This window comes from Ursus maritimus, unplaced genomic scaffold, assembly GCF_017311325.1.
Source record: "Ursus maritimus isolate PB19 unplaced genomic scaffold, ASM1731132v1 scaffold_7, whole genome shotgun sequence".
Taxonomy (NCBI): domain Eukaryota; kingdom Metazoa; phylum Chordata; class Mammalia; order Carnivora; family Ursidae; genus Ursus; species Ursus maritimus.
The window spans coordinates 28,584,015-28,608,320 of NW_024426885.1; the positions used below are offsets into that span (position 1 = coordinate 28,584,015).

Below are 24,306 nucleotides of genomic sequence, written 5' to 3' on the forward strand. Positions count from 1 at the left end.
CCCCCCCCCGCCCCCCCACCCCTCCCCGCCACTCCATCCAGTCTTCTCCAGCTGCGGGCGCGTAGGCTGTGAGGCGGAGATAAGCAAGTCCTGCTGTACAAATCTCCGACTCACAGAACCTGTGAGCATAACAGAATGGTTGTTGCTTTATGCTTCTAAGTTTTGGGGCGGTTTGTGAGCAGTAATGGCAACTAGGATAACCAGTAGCCATTCAGTCACTGTGGAGCTCGGATGACCTAGTGTGTGCGTGGAGAGTGCTTTGTAAAATATAACGGGTCACAGGCAGGCAGTGCATTTTTACTGTCCAACGACTGAGTAATAATAGTGAACATGTATTGAACTTTCATTATGAGTCAGGCACTATCTGGAGCACTTTGCGTGTATTGATCCATCTAATCCTCATAACAACCCCTGAGACAAGTACCATTATTACCCCCATTTTATAGATGAAAGGACTGAGGCGCAGACTGGTGAAGTAACATGCCTAAAGTTACGCAGCCTGGAAGTGGCACAGCTGGGTTGGAAACCCAGGTAACTGGATTCAGTCCTAAAGTAGGGACAGAGTCTTACCTAACAGTTCTGCAATCCTGCTTCACCTTGGTTTGCTTTTAATCTGCAAATCCTATTTCTGAAATGCAAATCTGGGTGGTTCTTTTTCTTGGCTAAGAGGCATTTAAGGGGAAAATCTAGGGTACTGAGTTAGAAGTTATTCTTGCCAAAAAAAAAAAAAAAAGGAAGTTCATGCTTTATCAGTGTTACCCTTTATAAGCTTGGCCATTGCTAAAAATATCAGATAAAAGGAGTAGTCAGTTTGCTGGAGGCATAATTAACCATTAAAATTATGCACATGAACTTCTGTATCAGACACTTCAAATCACAAGATAGCTACCTATCAGGCATTTTAATTGGTAAGATGGTATTTGTATCACTCAAGAATGGTCTCTAATTTCTTCTGCACCTTCAACCTCTCCTTCAACTATCTCTAAACTGGTCTGATCATGCCACTGCCCTGCTCAAAAACCCTCCAAGTCTCCCTAGTAGGCACAGAATCAAATCGAGACTCATTGGTTTGGCATTATCAAGACGGCAAAATGCCCTGCGCCATCCCCTACTCATTCGATACTCCGGGGGCGCCATGTTACCTTCGCTACCCCCACTTTGTCCATGTGTACTTTCTAAGGCTTTGTGAACACTGTCCCCTCCCACCCCATCTCCACTCTGCAAGTTCCAGCTCAGGGGCTAGCTCCTCAAGAAAGTCCTACTGGATTTGCCCCATTTTGAATCTGAACCAATGTCTCCTTGCCTGTGTTTTGAAACCCTTGATAACACCATTAGAGCATTTGTCACCATTTGCTGCTTCTTGTAACTAGCAATGTGCGTGTCCTCTACCAGACCATGTTTCTTCCTCAGGCCATAAGCCCCTTCAGGCTATACACTAAGATAGGGTACCCTCCCTATAACAGGAAGCCAAATAAATGCCTAACGAACTGAACTAAACTGAACGAAAATCCATAGTTGATACAATAGGCGGTATTAAAACCAGACACCAAAACCTCTATTTTTTGATAAAATACAATGTGTTTAAGTTAAAATTTAAACTCTACATCAGTGGTTCTAAAATTATCCTTCTTGGAAACAACTGCAACTGTATTTTGTAGCTTAAATTAGATTAAGCTAATTGTTAGAATGTGCTCGATTTAAAGGGTTTTTCCTCAACACGTTGTTCTTAAGCTTATGGCACCTGTTCTCACTTTCCCGCTAACACGTGCTAACAGATGACAAAACAAATGCCTAGTAGAACGGAACTCTTGGAAAAGCGATTTCTTAAAATTAGTTTCTATCATTGGGTAATTTTTGTACTGTGGAGCTCAGAATATATATAATATAGCCATTCTTCTGCCACTAAGAGATTAAGTTCATGTAATGGGATTGAATAAATTAACATTTTATGATGTTTCACAGAGTGCCACAACTTCCATGTGAAAATCAACCATTGGTCTATACCTCATAAGGTCAATTTGAGGACATCCACTCTGTGACTGCCAGGGAATAGAGATTTTAAGTCCTAATTATATAATATTTAAGACAATACACTTATGTAATCTATTAGAAATATTTCATGATTCACAATCAGCCTTTCTGATCACCTCAAATGCCTACAGAGATCTACAGACAAATGAAGGAAGTTGTTCTTTCTTGGGTACAGACTGAAATAGGAATCAGAAATCACATAACCCTGTTCACATAATCCTCTATTCAGAAACCATGTGTTTCTGTGCTCATGACACACAGAGCTGAGGGCCATCTTCTCTCAAAAAGGCTGCCCTTTAAGAGACTTATCTTCCTGTACCCCTCTGCCTCCAAGGCCTCAGAAGGGTTGGGGGTGGCTCCAAGTGAAGCCAATCTTGAGACATGGAAAACGTAGTCACTCCTTCCCACTATAACACTTTGTACAAAACTTTCTTTGGCATTTATAACAACAATAATAGCTATTATTATTATTATTATTATTATTATTATTATGGCAGCTACCATTTGCTATATCCACTCCAGGAGCCAGGCATAATTTCACCATGCTATTGTTCTAAGTAATTTCCCCTACTATGATGGTAAGCTTTCCGAGGGGCAAAGGCTATGTTCTACTTAATATCCACTTCCCCAGAATCTAAAAATAGCACCTGGCACAGAGTAAGAGCTCCACAGCTAGTGGGTGACAAATGGATATCCATACGCAAAAGACTGAAGCTGGATGCCTACCTCGCTCTGTACACAAAAGTTAACTCAAAATGGATCAAATGCCTAAGTGTAAGAGTGAAAATTATAAAACTTTCAGAAGATAACATAGGAGTAAATCTTTGTGACCTTGGAGTAAAAAATGGTTTTTTAGATAAGACACCACAAGCACAAGCAACCAAGAAAAAAATAGATCAACTGGACTTTAGCATGCTTTTAGAATTAGTTAACGGACTACCAGCAAATCCAATATCTGATAGGGAGCTTGTATCCAGAATATATAAAGAAAATCTACAACTCATAAAAACACAACTCAACTAAAAAGTGGGCAAAGAACGGAACTGGACAGTTATCCGAGGAAGATATACAACTGGCCAATAAGCACATGAAAAGATGCTAAGCATCTTCATCACTAAGGAAACGCAAATCAAAACCCTAATGAGATACCACGTCACACCTACCAGAATGGCTATCATAAAAAAAGACAGTAACAAACGTTGATATGGATGCGGATAAACTGGAACCCTTAGACATTGTGGGTGGGATTGTAAAATGAGTTACCTGCTTTGGGAAAGTTTGGTGGTTTCTCAAAATATTAAACATAAATTATCATATGATTCAGCAATTCTACCAAATCCATATATGGGTGTATACTTCGGTAAACATCCAAGCAAACTGAAAACATATGTCCTCACAAAAATGTTGTACACAAAGGTTCATATTATTCTTAATAGCTAAAGAGTCAAGACAATCCAAACATGCATCAACTGACGAAAGGATGAATAATACATGGTATATCCTGACAATGGACTATTGTTTGGCCATAAAAAGGGAATGAAGCCGGAGTACACACTACAACATGGACAAACTTTGAAACATCATGCTGAATGAAAGAAGCTAGACCCAAGAGGCCACACCCTGTATGATTCCATTTATATGAAACGTCCAGAATAGACTAATCTATATAGAAATAAAGTAGATTAGTGATTGCCAGGAGCTAGGGGAAGAAGGGGGTGGGGAAAAACTGTGGGGTTTCTTTTGGAGTGATGAAGTGTTTCAAAATTAGTGATGGTTGCACAATTGATGGTCCACTGAATTGTATACCTTATAAGGGTGAATTTTATGGTATGTGACTTTATCTCAATATGTTATTAAAGCCAATTGGAAAAAAAAAAAAGAACAGGTGCTTGAATGAGCAGGAAGTCAGTGGGTGAGTAAAAATAGGAACTGTTCCATAAAAAGAGAATAGGTTGAAATATAAGAGCAATACTGGTTTGGACACAGGTGGCGATGCTGGTAAAATGCTAGTTTAGAGTACTTGTCATTTTGTGCTCTCGGATGTGGCAGAGACCAAAAGCGGACACAGGCAAGGCCATCGGGAGAACAGGAATGGAGGAGAGGGCGCCATCTTATAAATTTCTGTGACGGTGGAGAAGGCGAGCGGGGATGAGGGTTTGTCACAGCTGGGAGGAAAGAATCTAAGAACAAAGATCTCATTAAGACATAATGAGGCAAAAGGTAATGTTTTACATAGAAGACTCATGAATGCTACTGCTTTATGAGGTATTATGTCCCTGGACCAAACTAGTGTGGCCCTGAACACCAACAGATGGGGATCTGTGAGCTGAGTTGAACGATGCAGACACAGTGGATTTTATGGCGATGCCCTTTGTAAAAATTAAGGCTACACTTGTCTCTGTTGTAGAGTATATTTTATTCTGGGTTTACTGGTGCTCTACTTCTGAACTGGTAACTACAGACACTCTGGCCTTTGGCTTCAATCCCTGCCATGTTCCTGGTGTCCAGTCTCAGCAGAAGCCCCAGCTCTGTCCTGATGGCTTGGCTTGCCATCACGCCTTTCCTGGCTTCTAGAGGCTGTGAGCTTCTTAAGCCTTGGGTTGCTTCCCTCCAGCCTGGACTACTTTCTCTCAGCCTCTGATTGACAGCCTCTAAGTTCAATGCTGTCCACACCCTACTGAGACACAAAGTAGAGAATACATACCTATGGCCTGAGTCTTGCTTGGACCACAGCATTAGGATGGTTTTGGTTGGAACTCAATCCTCAGTGAAGCATAAGGGGTCAGTCATACCTATCTGGGATTAAGTCATGTTATAGCCTTCCATGACGCATGAAATCCTCCAAGCCCAATGCTTTGGGATGCGTTTCACTGGTTCAATGGTCGCCAACACTGGCTATATGTTAGAATCATCTGAGAAGCTTTGATGTTCTAAAGACTGGATCCCACACCCAGAGATTTGGTGTCAACAGTTTGGGGTGGGGCTATGGCATCAACAGTTTAAAACATTCCCCAGGTGATGCTAATGCTCAGCCGAGGCTGAGAACTACTAGTTGGTTTATAGTCATGGTTGTCAAAGTGTGCTCCCTGGACCAGCAGCTGCAGCAGCACTAGAGAACTTAGTTAGAAATGCAAATTCTAGGGACCCACCCCACCCCTAGTAAATCAGAATCTCAGGGGTTGTGCCCAGTGATCTGTGATTTTAAGAAGCTCTACAGCTAGTTCTGATGCAGGCTAAAGTTTGAAAAACTCTGGTTTATGGGTAGGCTTTGGAACTCTGGTTATTTGATAACTTACTAATGAGGAAGAAAAACAAGCACTGAGATGTCTAGCAAGATCCTGGTCCGGTTTGATAACTTACTAATGAGGAAGAAAAACAAGCACTGAGATGTCTAGTAAGATCCTGGCCCGTTTGGTGCACCTGGTTTAAGTTGCCGGATGCTAAGTACTTACTAAAAGACGGAAAAGAACCTGCTGGAACAAATGGTAGTAGTTGTAGTGAAAGCTGCTGAGTGCGTGCTCTCGTACGATGTGGTAGTTATGGCATTTGGTTGACATTGGGCAGAGAGTGAGTGTTGACTGTTTAATGCTGAGCTTGAAAAGGGGTTTCTTGTAGCTTTTGTACCAATCGCGTCTGAGACAAGCTTGAGGTGCTGCACTATCTATTAGGCTCTTGGTGTGTCTCACTCAGGTCAATAAAATTTCCCACTACTGAAAGTCAAACTAGTCACTTCTCTTGTCTCCCAAATCCAAAGGGTGGTCCTAGTACTGGTTTCTGGAAGTAGCCCATCTCATCACCCAAACTACATCAACACACCCAAACTACACGTCAGATTTCTTAGAAGGGCAACTAGGTTTTCAGGCTTTGCTTTTACAGCTCAACTGGGCTGATTGGATGCCCCCCACCCCCAGCCCAAGGGAACATTTAGCAATTCCTGGAGACAAACGCTACTGGAATCTAGTGGGTAGAGGCCAGGGATGCAGCTAAGCAGCCTCCAATGCCCAGGACAGCCCCACAACAAGAAATGTCAGTAGTGCTGAGGTTGGAAACCTTGCTTTAAAGAGACAGAAAGTCAGCAAGCCGTGGCAATACCACAACTATATTTCAGTGTTTGAAGAAGTGGAAATGTTCTCCAAGGGTTTCTAACAAATATACCTCTAGATGGTTTAGGCATATTACAGAGAGGACCTCCTAAGGCCTCTGTTAGCATATGCCTTGGGGAAAAAAAAAAGCAAATAAATTGATTTGCTTCCTTTCTCTTTCAAAAATAGCTACAGCACTTTGCTAAGGTGACAGTTCCCAAGATAAAATTTAGAAGCTAAGACAAAAGCATAATTGCTTGGAAATAGAGAACTAAGGAAAGCAGAAATCGTTTTATGGTTTTATGGTTTCTGCCTCTCTTATGACCTTCACCTTGTAAAATACATTGACATCTGCTACCTTTTAATTCTCCCTGGTGTCCCCGCAGCATCTTTTATTCATTTAGTAGACAGCACTGAGTGCCTCCTCCTTCTTACCTTGGTCTTGGTAACCCTCCACCCTGGAGTGTGCCCTGAACTCCAGGTGTGTTCCTGGGAGCAGCAGCACTGAACCTCACTTGGGTGCTTGTTCAAAATGCAGGTTCTCAGGTGCCACGTCTGACACACAGAATCGGGACTTGGTGGGGAGGTACGGTCCAGACAGCTGTTTCAATGATATCCCAGGTGATTCTCATGCACACTGAACTTTGAGAAGCACTGCTTCTGACACCCGCTACTCAACGTGTGGCCCCTGGACCAGAAGACTTGGCATTACCGGGAAGCTTGAGAGAGCTGTGGCCGCTCAGCCCCATCCCTGAAGTCTGAGTCAGAATCTGCATGTCCTCAGGTTTCCAGGTGGTTCTTATGCACATTTGAGTATGAGAAGAACTGGTCAAGACCCTGGTTTTCTTCCCACCCTTAGGACTGTTATTTTTCTGTTTCCACTGCAGATTCCTTTACCCTTACCTAAAGATAAACACATCTCAAAGGCTCTAGCTCAGTGATTCTCAACTCTGGTTGCAGGTGGGAGTCACTTGGGGAGCTTTAAAACCTATAGATTACCTGTGTGCCACTCACAGAAGTTCTAATCTAACTGGCCGGGGTGCAGTCCAGGCATTAGGATGTTTGAAACTTTTTCAGGTGACTCTACTGGGCAGTTGAGTTAAGAGCCTCTGCTCTAGTCCTTGATCCTCTGCTCCCCTCTTCTTGATTACAGAGCCCAGCAGAGCCCAGCACTTTAAATATCACCAGCACCTTTCCCCTGAGGACGCAATTATATCTCAGCGTCCGTGTCTACTTTGGTCCCCCATCCCGTTTTAAACATTTTGCCTGAGCTGTCTCCTTGTCTTCTCAAAATCACTTATCTCAATAGGATCACATGATCTTCAAGGGCCACTGTCCTCATTCTGCCTGCCCCTCTTCACTCTAGAAAGTGGCACGATCAACCTCCTAGTTACCCAGGGTCATCACTCAGGAGTCACTTTTTACTTTCTTTTCCTTTGTTCCTATTAGGAAACAAAAATCCCCACATTCTTGTAATTCTCCTTTTCTTCCTTCATTTTATCAACAAGTATTTATTTCATGCCTACTATGTTGCAAGCACTATTCTAGGCACTAGAAATTCAGCAATAAACACAATGGACAAAACCATTTCCCTCTGTAACTCACATTCTAGTAACCTGGGGTGAGAGATAATAAGCCAGATAAATATGTAAAGTCTACATCACAGCTCTAAGGGGAAAAGGAAAGCAGGGTAGAGCAATGAGGAAGTGTGTGGATGTTACAGTTTTAGGTAAGAGAGGGCAGGGATGAACTCCCCGAGAAGGTGGTTTTCGAGTAAAGATCTGAAGGCAGGGTAGTGGGGGGCCCTGTGGGTATCTCGGGAACACCTTTCACAGTAGAACAAGAAACAAAGGCCCTTAGTTGGAAGTATTACTGATGTGCTTAAGGAATAGCAAGGATGCCAGGGGGGTGGCTGCTGAGTGTGGGAGAGGACAGTAGTAGGAGCCAAGGTCAGGGAAGTAAGGGGTGGTTGGTGCATCTGTGATAAAGCCTGGAAGGCCTTTGTAAGGGCTTGGCTCTTTGAGAGAGATAAAGCCATTGTACAGTTTCATGTGTGTGCGTGTACGTGTGTGTGTGTGTTTTGACAAAAGAGGGATGTGATCTGACTTATGTTTTAAAAGCCTCTTCCTGGGGCGCCTGGGTGGCACAGTCGTTAAGTGTCTGCCTTCGGCTCAGGGCGTGATCCTGGCGTTATGGGATCGAGCCCCACATCAGGCTCCTCCGCTATGAGCCTGCTTCTTCCTCTCCCACTCCCGCTGCTTGTGTTCCCTCTCTCGCTGGCTGTCTCTATCTCTGTCAAATAAATAAATAAAATCTTTAAAAAATAAAAAAATAAAAGGCTCTTCCTAGCTGTTGTGTTAAGAATGGACACAAAGTGGGCAAAGGCAGAAGCACATATGAAGCTCTGGCAGTGATCCGAGTGAGAGATGGGCGGTGGCTTGGCTGGGAGATAGTAGGGGAGGTGGTGAGATGTAAGCAGATTCTCCAGATATGCTGAGAGCAGAGCCTACATGACGGACTGGATGTGGGGCAAGAGCAAAAGAGAAGTTTGAGCCCAAGTAGCAATAAGAATGGAACTGCAATTTATAGAGTTTGGAAATACTGTGTGAGTTGTCGGTTTGGCATCAACAGCAGAAGCTCAGTTGGGGATAAAGTTTGGGATGCCTTTCAGACCTCCAAGTGGAATGTCAAGTGGTAGCTGGAAATATAAGTCCAGAGTTGATGAGATCTTTGGGAGAATGAATGAAATAATCACAGGAGGGAGACTAGACAAAGAGATCCATTTCTGAGCCCTGGGGTATTCCACCATTTAGAGGTCATAGAAATTCAACATTCATGCAACAAATACTTGAGCATCTGATATGGGCAGGCCCTGCTCCAAGTGCTGAGGATACATCAGTGACTGTGATGTAGGAGGAGCCAGTAAAGGAGCCTGAGAAGGAATGTCCAGAAGATAATGAAGTCTCAGAGGTTTTCTCCATTCCAATTGCAAGTGCACAGTCCTTGATTTCCACATCCTCATCACATCCTGGACAACGGCACTAATATCCTAACCAATCCTCCTTTTGGTTTCTCCAGCTCCAATCCATTCTATCCACCAAAACCAGACTGACCGCCCCCAGACAGCATTTATGAGCTTATTCCCCACTTTAGTAACATGTACCAGGAAGGATCATTTCTGAAGGCTTTTTGCTGCCATTAAAGGCCTCCATGGTTTTTTGGTATATACTCTGCCTTCTTTCCTACTACTCTACCAAAATGGATTGTTGTTTATTCCCCATTCAAACAACAATTGGTCCATGGATACTCGGCTAATAAATGGTACAGCCAATATTCGAACTCAGGGAACTGAAAGGACCCACCTACCTAGGGTTCGTGGAAAGCTTCAAGACAACTAAACGAGACTGGATCCTTGAACCTCAGGCCTCTCAGACTCAGAGCTGGCCTCAGAGGCAGGCGTGGGGCCAGGGTGTCTCTCTCTAGGTTCAGGCTAAACATAACCAGGATCCTCAGCTCAAGCAATCGCCATGATGACCCAGAGTGATCTGGCTAAGCTTTGATTGATGGTGACATTCGCAGGCCATGAACCAACCTCAGACATGAAGAAAGATGCTGAATGGCAACTAGGCCTCGCCTGAGTTGTCTAGAGATCATACAGTCCTGGGCCAGTCAAGACGCTCGGGCCGAACGAGGCTGGTCCCAGGGAGGAGAGAGGTGTGGCTCTCAGGGGCTCTATGTAAGTAAGCCAGACTCCGGAGGGGACCTTAAAACGCACCCTTTTGAAGGTTCTCGTAAAGACAGCCGACAGCTTCTCCAACGTTCTCCCCACTGTTCTGATCCAAACGAAGGTGACTCCTGAGAACACAGGTCAACATTCACCCCACTTTCCAGTTTTTGCCCTAGGGGTAACTGCCATACGTATTGTTCAGAGGGTGCACACGTTAACTTCCAGTCTTCATCACATCTCTGCCCAATGGGGATTGTTATACTAATATATGAATGAGAAAACTGGAGACTCAGAGAAACAGTCCCTTGTCCAAAGTAAACAACTCTCACTTCGGTTCATTATGTGCAGGCATGGTTACGTGGGTTGGATCAGAGAAAGCACTTGTTATACTAAATGACTAACTAGATACAGCTCGTGTCATTAGATCAGTAAGGTAGGAGGCAAACAGTGGAGTGTCTGGAATGTGGTACCGTACAGGCATTATCTTTAGCCTTTGCAGTAAACTTACCATACAGTGTCATTATTCCCAGTTTGGGAAGGGAGATAAGCCTCAGAGTGGTAGAGTCACCTGCCCTCGTACGCAGTTAGTAAACAAAGAAGCCGGGATCTGAGCCCAGGTGTCTGGGACTGTGTGTCTGTGGCTCCGTGGCCTGAGGCCGTAAGTCACAGATGTGGCCTCTGATTCTGCCTCAGTCACTAACACTGAGCCGCACACTCATGTCTCCAGATGGCAGGTGCCTCACATATGAAAAGGGAAACACTGCTACTGACTTCACCTGCATGGTGATGCAGAATGAGCTGACTTCGGGAAAGTTCTTTGCAAATGTAAAGATTAACTATAAGGGATTGTCATCGCTATTTTTATTATTTGTCTTTTCTGGGCCTCAGTTTCCTCCATCTTAAAATTAAAGGATGGGACCAGGTGACCTCCAAGGTGCCTTTTCTGGCTCTAAAATTCTCTACTTTTTTTTTTTTTTTTTTTTTTTTAGAGGGGGGTTGCAGAGGGAGAGAGAATCTTAAGCAGGCGCCAGGTCTGAGATCATGACCCAAGCCAAAAGCAAGAGTCGGACCCTTAAGTGAGCCACCCAGACACCCCTAAAATTCTCTACTTTTAGAAGTCTAAACAGCCCTGGCTACAAAAACAGTCTGGCTTTACAGAATGCTTCTTTGTGATGAAATACCAGAATTTTAACAGGGCCAACAGTTACAGCCTCTTGAATTTACAAAGGGTTGTGGACTCCTAATGTTCATATCTCAATATTGAAGAATTCCAGTGGAATAAGATGAGAACAAGATGCCTTGACACGTGCTAGATTTTCTTATTCTATGTAATCAAATCAAATTACTTTCTATCAAATCAGAAAGAGAAACACAAAAATGTTACCTTACCTACCAGTCCTGCAGCAACCACCTTGATTTGGAAAAACAAAACAGTCCCTTTCTCTAGTTTATATAAAAAAAGGCTATACTTTGTAGTAATTATCTTGCTCTACTTCATCCAAAATAGAATAATCAATACACTTCTCACAAAAACGTTTCTGGAGCCACTAAAAGGCAATTATAAAAAAGCCAACTGTGTCACCCAGAACACCGTGGTAACCAGTATCACCAGAGCACGAAAAAATAGTTGTTAGTCACTAGGATCTGAGCCGGTTGGCAGTCTGGCTTGCTAAGCAACGCTGTAAAAATAGCAGAGTAACGACCCATTATCTGGAGATCTGACTTTGTGCAGCTTTAAATCTGGTCCCAGAAGGAACTACCCCGGGTCCATACACCAACCTCATGCCCTAGGCTCCCAGTCAAAGCCTAATTAATCATTTATTCAACAAATATTTATTGAAGCTTATTGTATACCAGGCACACAATTCCCAACACGTATATTTACTTGATTTCTCAGTTAAATAGAGGCTCTGAAAGACACACAGAAAGAGTGGTTTTGTGATGAGTGAGGTGGGGGGAGGGGTTTGCCCGAGGCCGACTCAAAGAGAACTAGCAGCTGATAACCAGAGGACAGAAGAAAAATAGACAACGAATGGCTTTATAACACAGCATAAAATAACCACATTCTCATGACCACCCTCCTGCGTCATCAAGAAAAGATTAAGTTATATTTAGGATCCTTTCCTAAGGAAGGCAGGAATGGGCATAAAACATTTTAGAAATATCACCACCAAAAATAGTTAAAATATATAGTTTTGGCCTTTGGAGAACAGAAATTATGTTTGACAAATATCTCATTCTGCCTAGTTCCCCACTTTGCTGGAAGAAAAGCAGCATTAAGATCGTTGCCTTGCCAGCATTAAAATGTGGCGTCGGCTTCCTTTCTGCCTTTATTTTTCTAGTTCAATCTCCTGCCTCAACTGAAATGCCCTTTCCTTTCATAATTGCTTATCAGAATCCCTCTCCTCTTACTTCCTCAGAGAAGGGACTTTCTCCTTTCCACCTTCCCCACAGATGTCTGGATGCCCTTGCCTGTCCGCCAGGCTGCTCGGTACCCTTCCCATCAGGGCCCTTCCTCCTTTCAGGCTCCTGGAGGGCAGGCTCTTTCCCATATTTGTATTTATGTCCGTTTAGCCATGCCCTCAGTGAATGTTCCTGAACTCAGCTGCCCGCACAATCACTAGCAGTAGAGGGAAGGTTGGCTGGCAGAGGTGGTACTTTCCGTTATGGATGTAAAATGGCCCAGGAACCCACAGGACACCCACACCAGCCCCCTTTCCTCAAAGCCTTTGCATGTCTGCTCTCTTCTGCTGGAAAGCTCTTCCTCTGGGAAACTCCTTCTTTAGGATTCAGCTCAAATATCACTTGGGGAGGGGGAGTACGCCCTCATGGCTCCCTCTGCCTTTTCTTCAAATTACTTGTTGACACTTGTAATTGTGTGTTGGTTAATATAGATCTTTCTACTGTATGGCAAGCCAGGAGGGCAGGAGGCCTGACACAGAATAATGTCATTTGGAAGGAAGGGAGGGAGGGAAGGGCGGTAGGAAGGAAGGAAGGAAGGAAGGAAGGAAGGAAGGAAGGAAGGAAGGAAGGAGTGGGAGGGGAGAGGGAGGGAGGGTGGGGGGAGAGGAAAGGGAGGGAGAAAGAGAGGAAGGAAGAATGAATTGAGAAGAATCCCAATTTGGAAAGGAACAGACAGCAGAAAATAAAGAGAATTGGAAGAGTTGTTATGGAAGGTCTAGGGGCCCCCAAATTGGGCCTAGAGGTAAAGCAGTTAAAGAAAGTATTAGGGACATCCACAGACCCTGCCCCCCACCTTGATACCCAAATGCTTTAAGGGGTCCAGAAACACAACCAAATGTATTTGATTGTTAAAAAATGGACTTGAGGTGAGCTACTATATTCTTCAAATGAGAAAGGACTCACCAAGGATGATAAAACAAGGAAATGGAATCTAACCGCAGCCTGTGGGATTTAGATTAGATAAAAAGTCTGACAATGAAGGCTGGTCTGTCCTGGAAAAGATAACTAAATCTAAAAATGACAGCGTGAATTAGATTCTCTGTCAGGTTTTTCAGGGCCCCTTCCAGCTCAGATTCTATTGTTACTTCTTATTTCTTTTGCCAGGCTGAGAAAAAAAATTATTTCAGAACAATATTACAACAATCATAATAAAAATGTCTAAAGAAAGAAATATAAATCGGCAGTTCGACGCCTTGTATACTTAATTATTTCTACTTTTTCTTGTTTGTTTTTTTTCTGCCTCCCTGTACATGGTGGGCTACGCTTTGTTTACTGTTTGCTCTAATTGCTGTTTAGAAGGTAAACATTCTAAATTCTACTAATTATTATTTAGCAATGTTTAACATGTTTTTAAACATATTACATCTAATTATATCAGTGAAAGAGAACTTTGAGTGGAAATATTTTTTATTTTCTTTTACGAAAGACAAAAAAAATGTTAGCACTAACACTTTGGCAGCTTTTTATAGAAGTAAGCAATGGGATGATTATTCTTCCTGCTAAAATATCACACCAGAATTTGGAGTGATAAAGCAAAACACTGACTTTTCAACCAGATTATCCCTCAGTGAAAATGTTACACTGTGGGTCTGTGCCAGGGGCACTTATTGGCTAGCTGGATGGCTTTTATTAATGCAACAGATCACAGGCAGTAGAACCAAAGACTGAAGATATACCTTTTCAGCTCTACAGTGTCTGTCTTGTTCACCACTGTATTCCCAGGGCCTAGTACAGTGCCTGGTCTAAAGCAGGAGTTCAGTATTTACTGAATAAATGAATGAATCAATCAATGAAGGAGCAAAGACTAAGTATGAAAACTGCAATAAGCTATTTTACAGCCATTCTAGTATACAGATAGAATAACCCAACATTATGTGCATCATGAGGTCTTTTGTTTAGGAAGATGGTATTACTAACCCGACAAAGCAAAGTTGTTTAACTGTTAAATATTAGAGCCATAGCACCCAGAGGCCATTGACTTCAGAACAAAGTTTTATTCCTTCTCCCTGTTCTCTGCATATGGTTGGTTTTCTCCTAAAAAAAATCCAATAAACAGAGTAAACTGTAGAAATTAAGTTCAACAAATCTTTAGGGCTCCATTTTATAAACTAGTCTTCCCAAACTGTGGGACTCACCCCCAAGGAGACTACAGTGAAAATATCATCATATAAAAAAAAATCACTCTTGGGATTAAAATGGGATATTTTATTAGTGGAAGAAGGCAAGACCATGGGTTTTTCTCTTTATTTTCTTTTTAAGAATTTGATTTAGGTTGTTACTATGGGTGCTATATTTTTTAATATGACAAAATATTAGGAGTTACAGTTTCAGGACAGTGGGGTGATTACCTTTAGGTGATTTCCATGCTTTGTCTACTGTTCTATATTTTTCAGTTTTCTATAATGAATAAAAGTATAGAAACCTACAAACTTCAGGAAAAATTTAATAAAAGCCAAAAAACAAAAACAAAACAAAACCCAAAACCTAACCATAGTCACTCTCTTCTCCATGTTCTCATTGCATTTTTATATTTCTATTGTATCACTTTTGTTTTAATGATTTATATACAGGTCTGTCTTATCCACATGCTACATGCTGAAACATGACTTGTGAATTGTAACGTTGTTGAATTCAGGGGGAAAGGTGAGTCCAGTCCACCTCCTAGCTTTTCAAAGGGGAACACTCTTCTCCTATGAGGCTGTAGGCTCTTTGGGAGCAAGGACTGTATCTCATACATCCAACTCTTAGCACAGTGCTTTCAACACAACAAGGGATAAATAATTGTTACCATAAACAGATGTACCTAAAAAAGTGGAGAAACCATAGATGCAACACTTTTCTTTTAACACTTAAAATTTGCCTTTGTCCTGCACGGTCCACAGTTATTAGCTGGAGGTCATGAATGATTCATTTACTAGAGATCTGTGCAGATCCTTTCTGTTAAAAGTTTAACTCCTTCAGTTATTCATTTAGTCATTCAGCAAACACTTACTGAACACTTAGCACGTGCCCTATCCGTTGTTAGGTGCTACAGCTACAAAGACAGGTAAGATAGTCTTGGCTCATTATGTGGGTGAGCAGCACTAATAAGCAAAAACCAATCATGCAACCTGTTAATTCAATAAGATAGGGGACAATTAAGTTAGCTCAAACTGGGCTTTACAGGAGAAGCTTCCCAGAGGAGTTGGCTCCAGTGCTGAGTGTTAGAGGAGGAGCTGGAGTAGGGATTAATCAGGCAATGCATATTCCTGACAAACAGTACAGCACGAGGAAAGGGACAAAGGCAAGCAATAACAGTGTGGCCATGAAATTGTTGCCTGAGCATGGAGCTGTGGTTAGGGAGCAGTGACGGATGAGCCTGGAGGGGAAGGCAGGGAGCGTGTCAGGAGAGCACAGCTTAGACTTTATCCTGCAGGCAGTGGGGGGAGTGCCGAAGGGTTTTAAGCAGGGGATGACGTCACCAGAGATTATTTTAGTGGCAATGGAGAGGACAGATTTGAGGGAGACAAAAATTGGAAGAAGCGAAATTCCTTAAGAAGCATGTGCACAAAAGAGTAATAGGTTTGTGTTTATATTTAAGAATCTTAACGAACATTTATTTAGCATTTATAATGACAATTACTAAATAAGCACTATAATGCAATAGTATCTTATTATTTCAACCAACCCCATGAGTAAATACCATTATTATCCTCATTTTATAGCTAACAAAACAGACGGTTAAGTAACTGTCCCAAGGCCAGGATGCAGTTCGGGCAGTCTGGCAGCAAAGTTTATGCTTTTAATCGCTATCTCATTGTTTAATTTTAGTCTCTCCCATTGGAATGAAAGCTCTACACAGACAGGGACTATTGTATGTTCTCCACCGAGCCTAAACAACAGGTACACAGTAACGATTTCTTGAATAAACTCAATGCCTCACCTAAGTGAAAGAATTAGTGGACTATATCATATATAGATACAAGAAATATTTTAGAGGCAATTTTGCAAATTTTTGGCAGCCTTTGGTGATTGTTATGGACTGAATGTCTCTCTCCCCCCACCCAAATTCATATGCTGAAGCACTAACCGCCCCCCAGTGGGGCCTCTGAGGAAATAATTTAAGTTAGGTAAGATCATAAGGGTAGGGCCCTAAACCAACAGGATTGGTATCTTTATAAGAGGAAGAGAGACCAGAGCTCGCTCTTTCTGTATACATGTGCCGAGGAAAGGCCATGTGAAGATGTAGTGAGAAGCCAGGAAGAGAGCTCTCACCAGAAACTCAATCAGCGGAACCTTGATCTTGGACTTCTGGCCTCTAGAGCTGTGAGAAAATAAACGTCTGTTGTTTAAGCTGGCCAGCCCATGGTATTTTGTTATGGCCGCCCAAGCAGACTAAGACAGTGGTTAGCAGGATGAAGGCGAGCTTTCTCGCCTGGGAGACTGGAAGGGCAGTGGTGCCACTGACTGGGGTAGACAATCTGGGAAGAGGAGAGGTTGGTTATAGTCAACGGAACGACACTAATCTCCTATACTTTGGGTTCACCTCACTCAAACATAAAAAATACAGTAGAAACTAGCTACTTAAAAACCATTCATTCAATAAATGTCTATTCATCTCCTTGCCATGGTGGCCGATGCAAGGACTGTGCTTGTCCTGAGAATACAAAGTAGATAAGATTCATTGTCTGCCCTTAAGGAGCTCACAGTCCAATGGGGGAGAAATACTGTTCCTTTTAGTAAAGCTAGCTTGCTAGCTAGAAAGAACTTTTTCCTTATCCCCATTTCTAAAGACCTGGAGCTCGTAAGAAGGAAGGACGTAAAATCCCATATGGATAAGACCTTTGGAGTCACATGACCTGGATTTGAATCTGGGTCTTGGAATACTAGCTTAGTGATGGTCTTAGATAGGCCAAGTAACCTTTCTGAGTCTTGGGGTCCTCACCTGTAACTGCAGAGTTGTTCTATGGATCAGATAAGAGAAGATAGGTAGAAATGTTTTGTAAAACACAATATACATGTTAGCAATCACTGTAATTATCAAAGCTCCATTTCTAACTTATGAAAACTAGAGGTAAATCAGTCAGAGGCAGCAAATCAGAGATGAAAGGCTGGTATTGAACCCTGTGGGCAGGAGTTCTACAGTGGAGGATGGAATCAGATTGGTGTGGTGGAAAAAGGACAGGCTTTGGGGTCCTGCAGATCTAGTTCAAGTCACAACTCAGTTATCAAGTGTGGAGAGTTCAGTCAAGTAATGGATCTGAACTTTAGTTTCTTCTTTTAGTACAAAATGGAATTGATAATGCCCACCCAGGAGGGTTATTCTGAGTGTGTACAGGGCTTGGCAGGATGCCTATCAGAGCTGTCGCTCAGTTGATGGTAATTGTTGTTCCTATTTATCATTTTCCCCCCCTACCCCCTAAGGGGTTTGCTTAGTTATATTACTTGAGATGCAAAGTGAGGGAAACAGGGGGGCTTTTATGACTTACTTTAAAAGTTATTCTTAAAGGTCAAGAAAAGTAGCTCAATTCAGCTTTCCTTTCTTAACCTATGGTGCAAACACAACATGTATAGAAAATGACCACTGTGATATATGGCATGAATCCAGAGAACACTCAACTTGATACTTATTCCTCATATTTTTTCTAGGTAAATCTACCAACCACTATTAATAAGGGTTCTCTGAAGGCAATGCTTCTCAGACTTTAATGTACACATGAGTCACCTGGGGGCTTATTAAAATGCAGATTTTCATTCAGTGGATTTAAAATGAGGTAGTAGAACATTCTGCATTTCTAACAAGTTCCCAGGTGAAGGCCATGTTGCTGGTTTCTGGAGCACACCTTGAAGAAGGAGCAAGGCTCTGAAGGGATGTGGAAATCTCTTCGTTGGCATGTGTGCACTGTAATTCCCAGCTTCTCCTTAGCGATCTACCTAATTACAAACTGACTACTGACAGAACAACTGACAAGCCTTTTTCAGACCGGACTTAGAAATTCTGCAGCAGGACTCATTTCAGATCAGTACTGACTTTTTTGAGCAGCCTACTATGTGCAAGGCACTGTGCAAGGAGCTAGGGATGCAAAGGTTAGTGAGACACAATTCCTGCTTCTGAAGACTGTCCTTATTCTGATATGTACACCTTTGAAGACTGTTAACTTTCTAAGAGCTTTGTTATTATCTCCCTTATTGCCTACTCCACAGATAATAAATAGTAGATGAATGAATGAATGAAATGAATGAATGAGTTTACAGGAGTTTCATGAAAAATGTCCTCCAGTAGGACATGACAATGAGACACTATCTTAACTGCACTCTGTCTTAACTATCATGTTTAAGGGACAGTTACATTAGAATCAGGCTGATAGTGTGGGCCTTAATCCAACCTGACTGGTGTCTTTATAAGAAGAAATCATTAGAACCACAGAGATTCCAGGAATGAGCTCACACACACTGAAGGATGACCATGGAAGAACACAGAGAGAAGGCAGCCATCTGCAAGGCAAAAAGAGAGTCCTCAGAAGAAACCAAACCTGCCAACACCTTGATCTTGGACTTCAAGATTCCAGAACCATGAGGAAATAAACTGTTGTTTAAGTCACTCAGTTTGTAGTATTTGTTATGGCAGTCCTTGCAAACTAATATAGAGATTTTCAGTTTTTATGCCCAGATCCAAGACTCCCTTCTGTAGAAGCCTTACAAAATGTAAGAATAATTCTAAGAGTGGATGGATGAACCTAAGGGTACAGTGGGGATGAGTCATGCAAGGACTTGGGGGAGACAGATGGAAGAGGGTGAAACAGTAGCCCAGATTGGGCTAAAACAGCTGTAATATATACACATTTCCCACCCCTGCTCATGATACCAACACGAAGTCTACAGCTGGGACTGAAAACAGGTTTCCAACTCCCCCCCCCCTTTTCAGGCTACACTTTGATAAAACACAATTGTATTTGTCTAAAAAAATGATTGCAGGAGGAAGACCCAAGATTTCTTTGTATGAAAGTCCTAAAGAGCACCGTGATGATAGAGTAATGAGATTGAATTTTTGATAAACAAAAAGATGCATCAAGATATGCCAAATGAGACTCCTGCTAGTCACAGGGAATCTATATTTGAAGCTTGATTCTAAAGTCAGGGGGTTGATTTTTTTGTTTTGTTTTTACTAAACATGCTAACTCACATGTACAGATGAATGCCTCCTTCAAAATCGTCACTCTAGAAGGTTCTACACTTATTCTAACCATGTCACTGTTCTCAACTCATTCCTGGAATTGTTTTAGGGTCTGTGAGGTAGTCTTCTGCACTCAATGGTGACTCTTGAAGGTAGATTTGATTTTCAAAAACAATCAAGTGTCCTCTGGTTAACTAGGAGAACTGGTCAAACTGTGTAATCCCAAGAAGATTGACCCTGAAGAATCCAGGCTGATTTTTCAAGTGAATTGTACTCAACTCCAGAAGACAGTTTCTAAAGGCAAACCCCAGACAGTAGTAAACATGCTATAGACATGACAGGTGTAGAGTGGTGAGTGCTCTGAAGGAAACTCCATTCATTTGTATATGCAAATTTTCTAGTGGTTCCCTTTACCAGAATATTTCTTCACCTCCAGATCCACCCTCCCTCACCGGACCCGGGTTCCCAGAAGTACAAAGACCTCACTGCCTTAGTCAGCTTTTGATCTGGGTCAATTTTTAATCCAACCTGGGTACTGAGAAAGTTAAATAAGGGAAAAGAACCACTAAGGTGTCTGGGGCTTATTACTCTGTGTGATTCAAAGGACAGAAAGAGGACCCAGAGAGAAGTTCCTGAGACATAACTTTCTGCTCCGTGTAAGAAAGACATTCTCAGCAGCTGGAGCTGTCCAACAATGGAGTTAGTTTGCCCGGGAGATACGAGTTTCCAGCCCCAGGAAGAGTTTAAAAGGAAGGCTGCTTGTTATGGGAGGTCATAGAGGACCCTCCCGTATTGGGTGGGGAGCTACCCAATGACCTCCAAGGACTATCCCCAGAGTCCAACCTGCACAATAATACCTGGCAATAGTTAGACCCTGAAAAATACTGGAAGGGGATGAATGAGGAATATGGCGCATCTTGTGAGCCAAGTAAAAGGTTATAGGCTCGGGCTCAGTCTGAGGCAAGGAAGGTAGAGAAAAGTGAAACGAAAATAGCCACCAAGAGGTGGGGCCTTCCTTGAGTTTTTGCCATCATTGAAGAGTGGCTTTGCACACCTGAAACTTCACATGTTTATGAAAGGATAATACTTTCGAACGGGGAAGTAGCTGAGAGAGGAGACAGACCACTGCTCACCCTTCTTAAACTCCTCCAGCACCGTATCCAGCCGAGTATCATTGAAGACGCAGTGCAGAGGCCGGTTGTAGAAGCGAGTGACTGTGAGCAGCGGCGTGCAGTCATCGGGGTCCACGAAGGCCAAGTCCTTGACAAACAGAATGTCCACAATGTTGTGCCGCTGATCGCCCTCGTACACCGGGATACGAGTGTAGCCACTGCGCAGAATCTCAGAGACGGTGGCGAAGTCGAGCACCGCGTCGGAGCGCAGCATGAAGCAGTCCCCGAGGGGGGTCAGCACCTCCTCCACCACTTTGGTGCGCAGCTCTAAGGCTCCCTGGATGATGTTGAGCTCCTCCTTCACCAGGTCGCTGTAGGGGTCCGCGGCCCGTAGTGTCTCCAGCAGCTTCTCCCGCGTGTAGAAGGTGCTGATCTCCTGACGCAGCGCCCAGTCCAGCAGGCGGCCCAGCGGGTAGCACACGGGGAAGGCAGCCGCCATCAGGAGTCGGGTCAGGCACACGCTGTGCGAGGCGATGGCCAGCCCGTGCCGCGAACACACCGAGTAGGGGCAGATTTCGGCGCCCAGAAACACGGCGCCGGTGCACACGAGCGCCGGCAGCCACGGGAAGTGAATCCCTGCTTCGCTGTAATCTTCTCCAGTGCCTCCGACGCCCGGCGGCAGCGAGGCGTACAGCCAGCCGGCCAGGGCCGCGTTGGCTCCGGCTTGGCCCAGGAGCAGGGTGCAGAGCAGATGGGTCCCCCTGCCGCGCACGGCCTGCACGCGGCGCGCCTGCTCCTGCTCTGCGGCCGAGCCGCTGTTCCGCAGCACCCGTAACTCCACCGGGTCCAGCGAGAGCAGGCTCAGGCGCAGGCCGCTGAATAGGGCAGACAGAGCAAGCAGCAGGAGCGCCCCGAGCGCCCGAAGCCACGCGGGGGGCAGCAGGTCCCCGCCGGGACCGTACAGCCGCGGGCGGACGCGCAGCAGAAAGCCGCCGGCGGCGCCGTGGTGATGCCAGGCGCGCCCGTCCCAGGCGCACAGGGAGAAGAGCTTCCCGCCACCGCCCGCGCCGCCCCTCTCTGCCTCGCCCTTGCGCAGCTCCCGCACCCGCACCTGGACTAAAGCCGAACCTGCCACGCCTCCGGGGCGCAGGGGCCCCAGGACCTCCACGTCTGACGCCCAGTCGCTCTGCTCGCGGCAGCGCTGCGGCCCCGGGGGGCGCGTGGGGACAGCGCTGGGCGCCACGCCGCTCGCTCCTGGGGGCTCCTCGATGAACACGAGCCGCGGAGCCCAGTCGCCGGTGCTGTTCTCTCCTGGGGAAAGGGTGGGTGCGGGCACGGGCGCTGCGGGCGCCGCGGGCCCGGGCTGGAAATAGACGCGCAGGAGGAAACTGGTGCCTTCCGCCGCGCGCAGGGTGCCCCCTTCCAGGGACACGCGGCCTCCAGCGGTGTCCTCGGGCCGCAGGCCCAGCAGCCAAGCGGCGGCGGCCGGGGGCTGAGGGGACAGGGAGAAGAAGAGCAGGAGCACAGCGCCTCGGCTGCAGCAGTCCCGGAGCCTGACACCCACTGCTGTTGCCGCAGCCGCCATCCTGCACCCGGCGCGGCTGCACGTGATACTGCAGAGAACAGAGCGAGATCTGAAGGGAGGAGGAGCCGGAGCCTGGAACCCGGCCGCGGGCAGGTCACCACGTGCTCGCCCCCTGCGAGCGTGGGCTGGAGGCGAAGGGGGTTTAGACCCTGCCCCCGCCCGGGGTCCCCACAGGAGGCCGGGGGTGGCAACGCATCACTGCACCATGCGTAACCCCCGAAACACTTCGGTATATCTGAGCGGCAGCCTAAGGAAAGCTTGGCTTTGGAGCTCGGCCTCCTGCTCCAGCAGGAGGGCGCCCCTCCTCGAACTCCTACCCGGCAGTAAATTCCCTGTCGGCACCACAGCTTTCCCATTGGCCAGGAATATTTCCCAGCGTTTTGCCTCTCCTCCTGCCTCTTGCCTTCCCCCTTCTGGTCAAAAGATATTCCGGAGACAGTGTTGAGTCAGTAAAAACTTTGCACTTGGTCTCAACTCTGGTTGACCTTTTACATTTTAAAAATTTAGGAATTACTTAAGTTCAACTCCTTGTTAAGATCCAAATGTCCGTGAAAAAGAAACTGTTGAAATAAATTGTGACTCTACTATGTGATGGAATACTATGCAGCAGGAAAAAAGAATGACCTGGATCCATGTGTTTGTGATCTGGAAATATCTCCAAAGCAGTAATTGAAAAATAGGGAGGGGCGCCTGGGTGGCTCAGTCGGTTAAGCGTGGGAGCCTTGAGTTCCACTGAAGTCATGATCTCAGGGTCCTGAGATCTGAGATGGGCACTGTGCTCAGCAGAGAGTCTGCCTGAGATTCTCTCCATGTCCCTCTGTCCCTACCCCTACTCATGCGTGCCTGCCCCCCCCCCCGCAAATAAATAAATCTTAAAAAAGAAAAATATCGAGATGCAGAACAATATGTGTAATATGCTAGTTTGTATTAAAAGTTAAATGTAGGGACGCCTGGTGGCTCAGTCAGTTGAGCGTCTTCCTTCGGCTCAGGTTATGATCCCAGGGTCCTGGAATCCAGTGCCCATCGGGCTCCTTGCTCAGCAGGGAGCCTGTTTCTCCCTCTGCCTGCCCCTCCCCCTGCTTGTGCATGCTCTCTCTCTCTCTGACAAATAAGTAAATAAAATGTTTTTTAAAAAGTTATGTAGATGTGCATATATACACATATAAAAGATGAATATGCAGAAGATACACAAGAAATTTCTAAGTGTTCACCTCTGGGGAGCAGGACTAGATTGGAAGTTTGGTTGAGAGCTACTTAAAAATATATATAAACAGGAGGTCAAAGAAAATACAGAGATCCTCCTACTCGTCACCCAGTTTTCCCCAGGGGTTGCATCTTAACTATAGTATAATACCAAAAGCAGGAAATCGCCATGGGTGTAGTATGTATGTATAGTTCTATCTCATTTTATAACATGGGTAGATTTACATAACCATCACTGCAATCAAAATGCAGAATTTTTCTATCACCATAAAGCTCTGGGAGAGAGACCTTTTTTTTTTTTTTAATGAATTCTTTGTATTGTTTGAATTTACCATGGGCCTGTTACTTTATTTTTACTTCTATAAATTAATTTTTTAAATGTATATAGTAAAATTAACTTTCTCACGTGCAGTTCTGTGAGTTTTGACAAATGCATGTTCATGTATCACAATCAAGAATAGTGCCATCACCCTCCAATATTCACTCTGAGTCTCTCTTTGGGGAACCCCTCCCCCAACCCCAGCCTCTGACAACCACTGCTTTGTTTTCCCCTATAGTTTCCTTTTCCAGAATGTCATATAAGGGAAATAATACAATTAAAGCCTTCTGGATCTGGCTCCTCTTATTTAGTATTACACATTTGAGAGTCATCCTTGTTGTTGTGTTTAATCAATAGTTCATTCCTTTTTATGGCTGGGTAGAATTCTATGACATGGATGCACCAAAGTTTATTTATCCATTTACAAGTTAAAGAATATTTGACTTATTTCCAGTTTTTGGCAATTATGAATAAAGCAGCTGTTAATGTTTGTGTGCAGGTTTTTGTGTGAGCATGTGTTTTCAGTTTCCTTGGGCAAATTGACTATAGGTCTGTACTACTTCTTAAAATGTAAAAGTAACAATAATTTGACATGCTACCTTTGGCTCCTTTGACTAACTTAGAAAAAAAA

At 44.3% G+C, this 24,306-nt stretch overlaps 1 protein-coding gene across 1 annotated transcript in view; it reads right to left on the bottom strand.

Moving 5' to 3' along the window:
- The window catches only part of CNNM1 (cyclin and CBS domain divalent metal cation transport mediator 1), a 55,518-nt gene extending 33,365 nt beyond the window's left edge, over positions 1 to 22,153 (bottom strand). The window contains exon 1 of the mRNA XM_040623838.1: positions 20,590 to 22,153. Coding sequence (XP_040479772.1) covers positions 20,590 to 22,153 — 1,564 coding nt within the window. The remainder of the gene's footprint in view (positions 1 to 20,589) is intronic.
- Between the last annotated feature and the right edge of the window lie 2,153 nt (positions 22,154 to 24,306).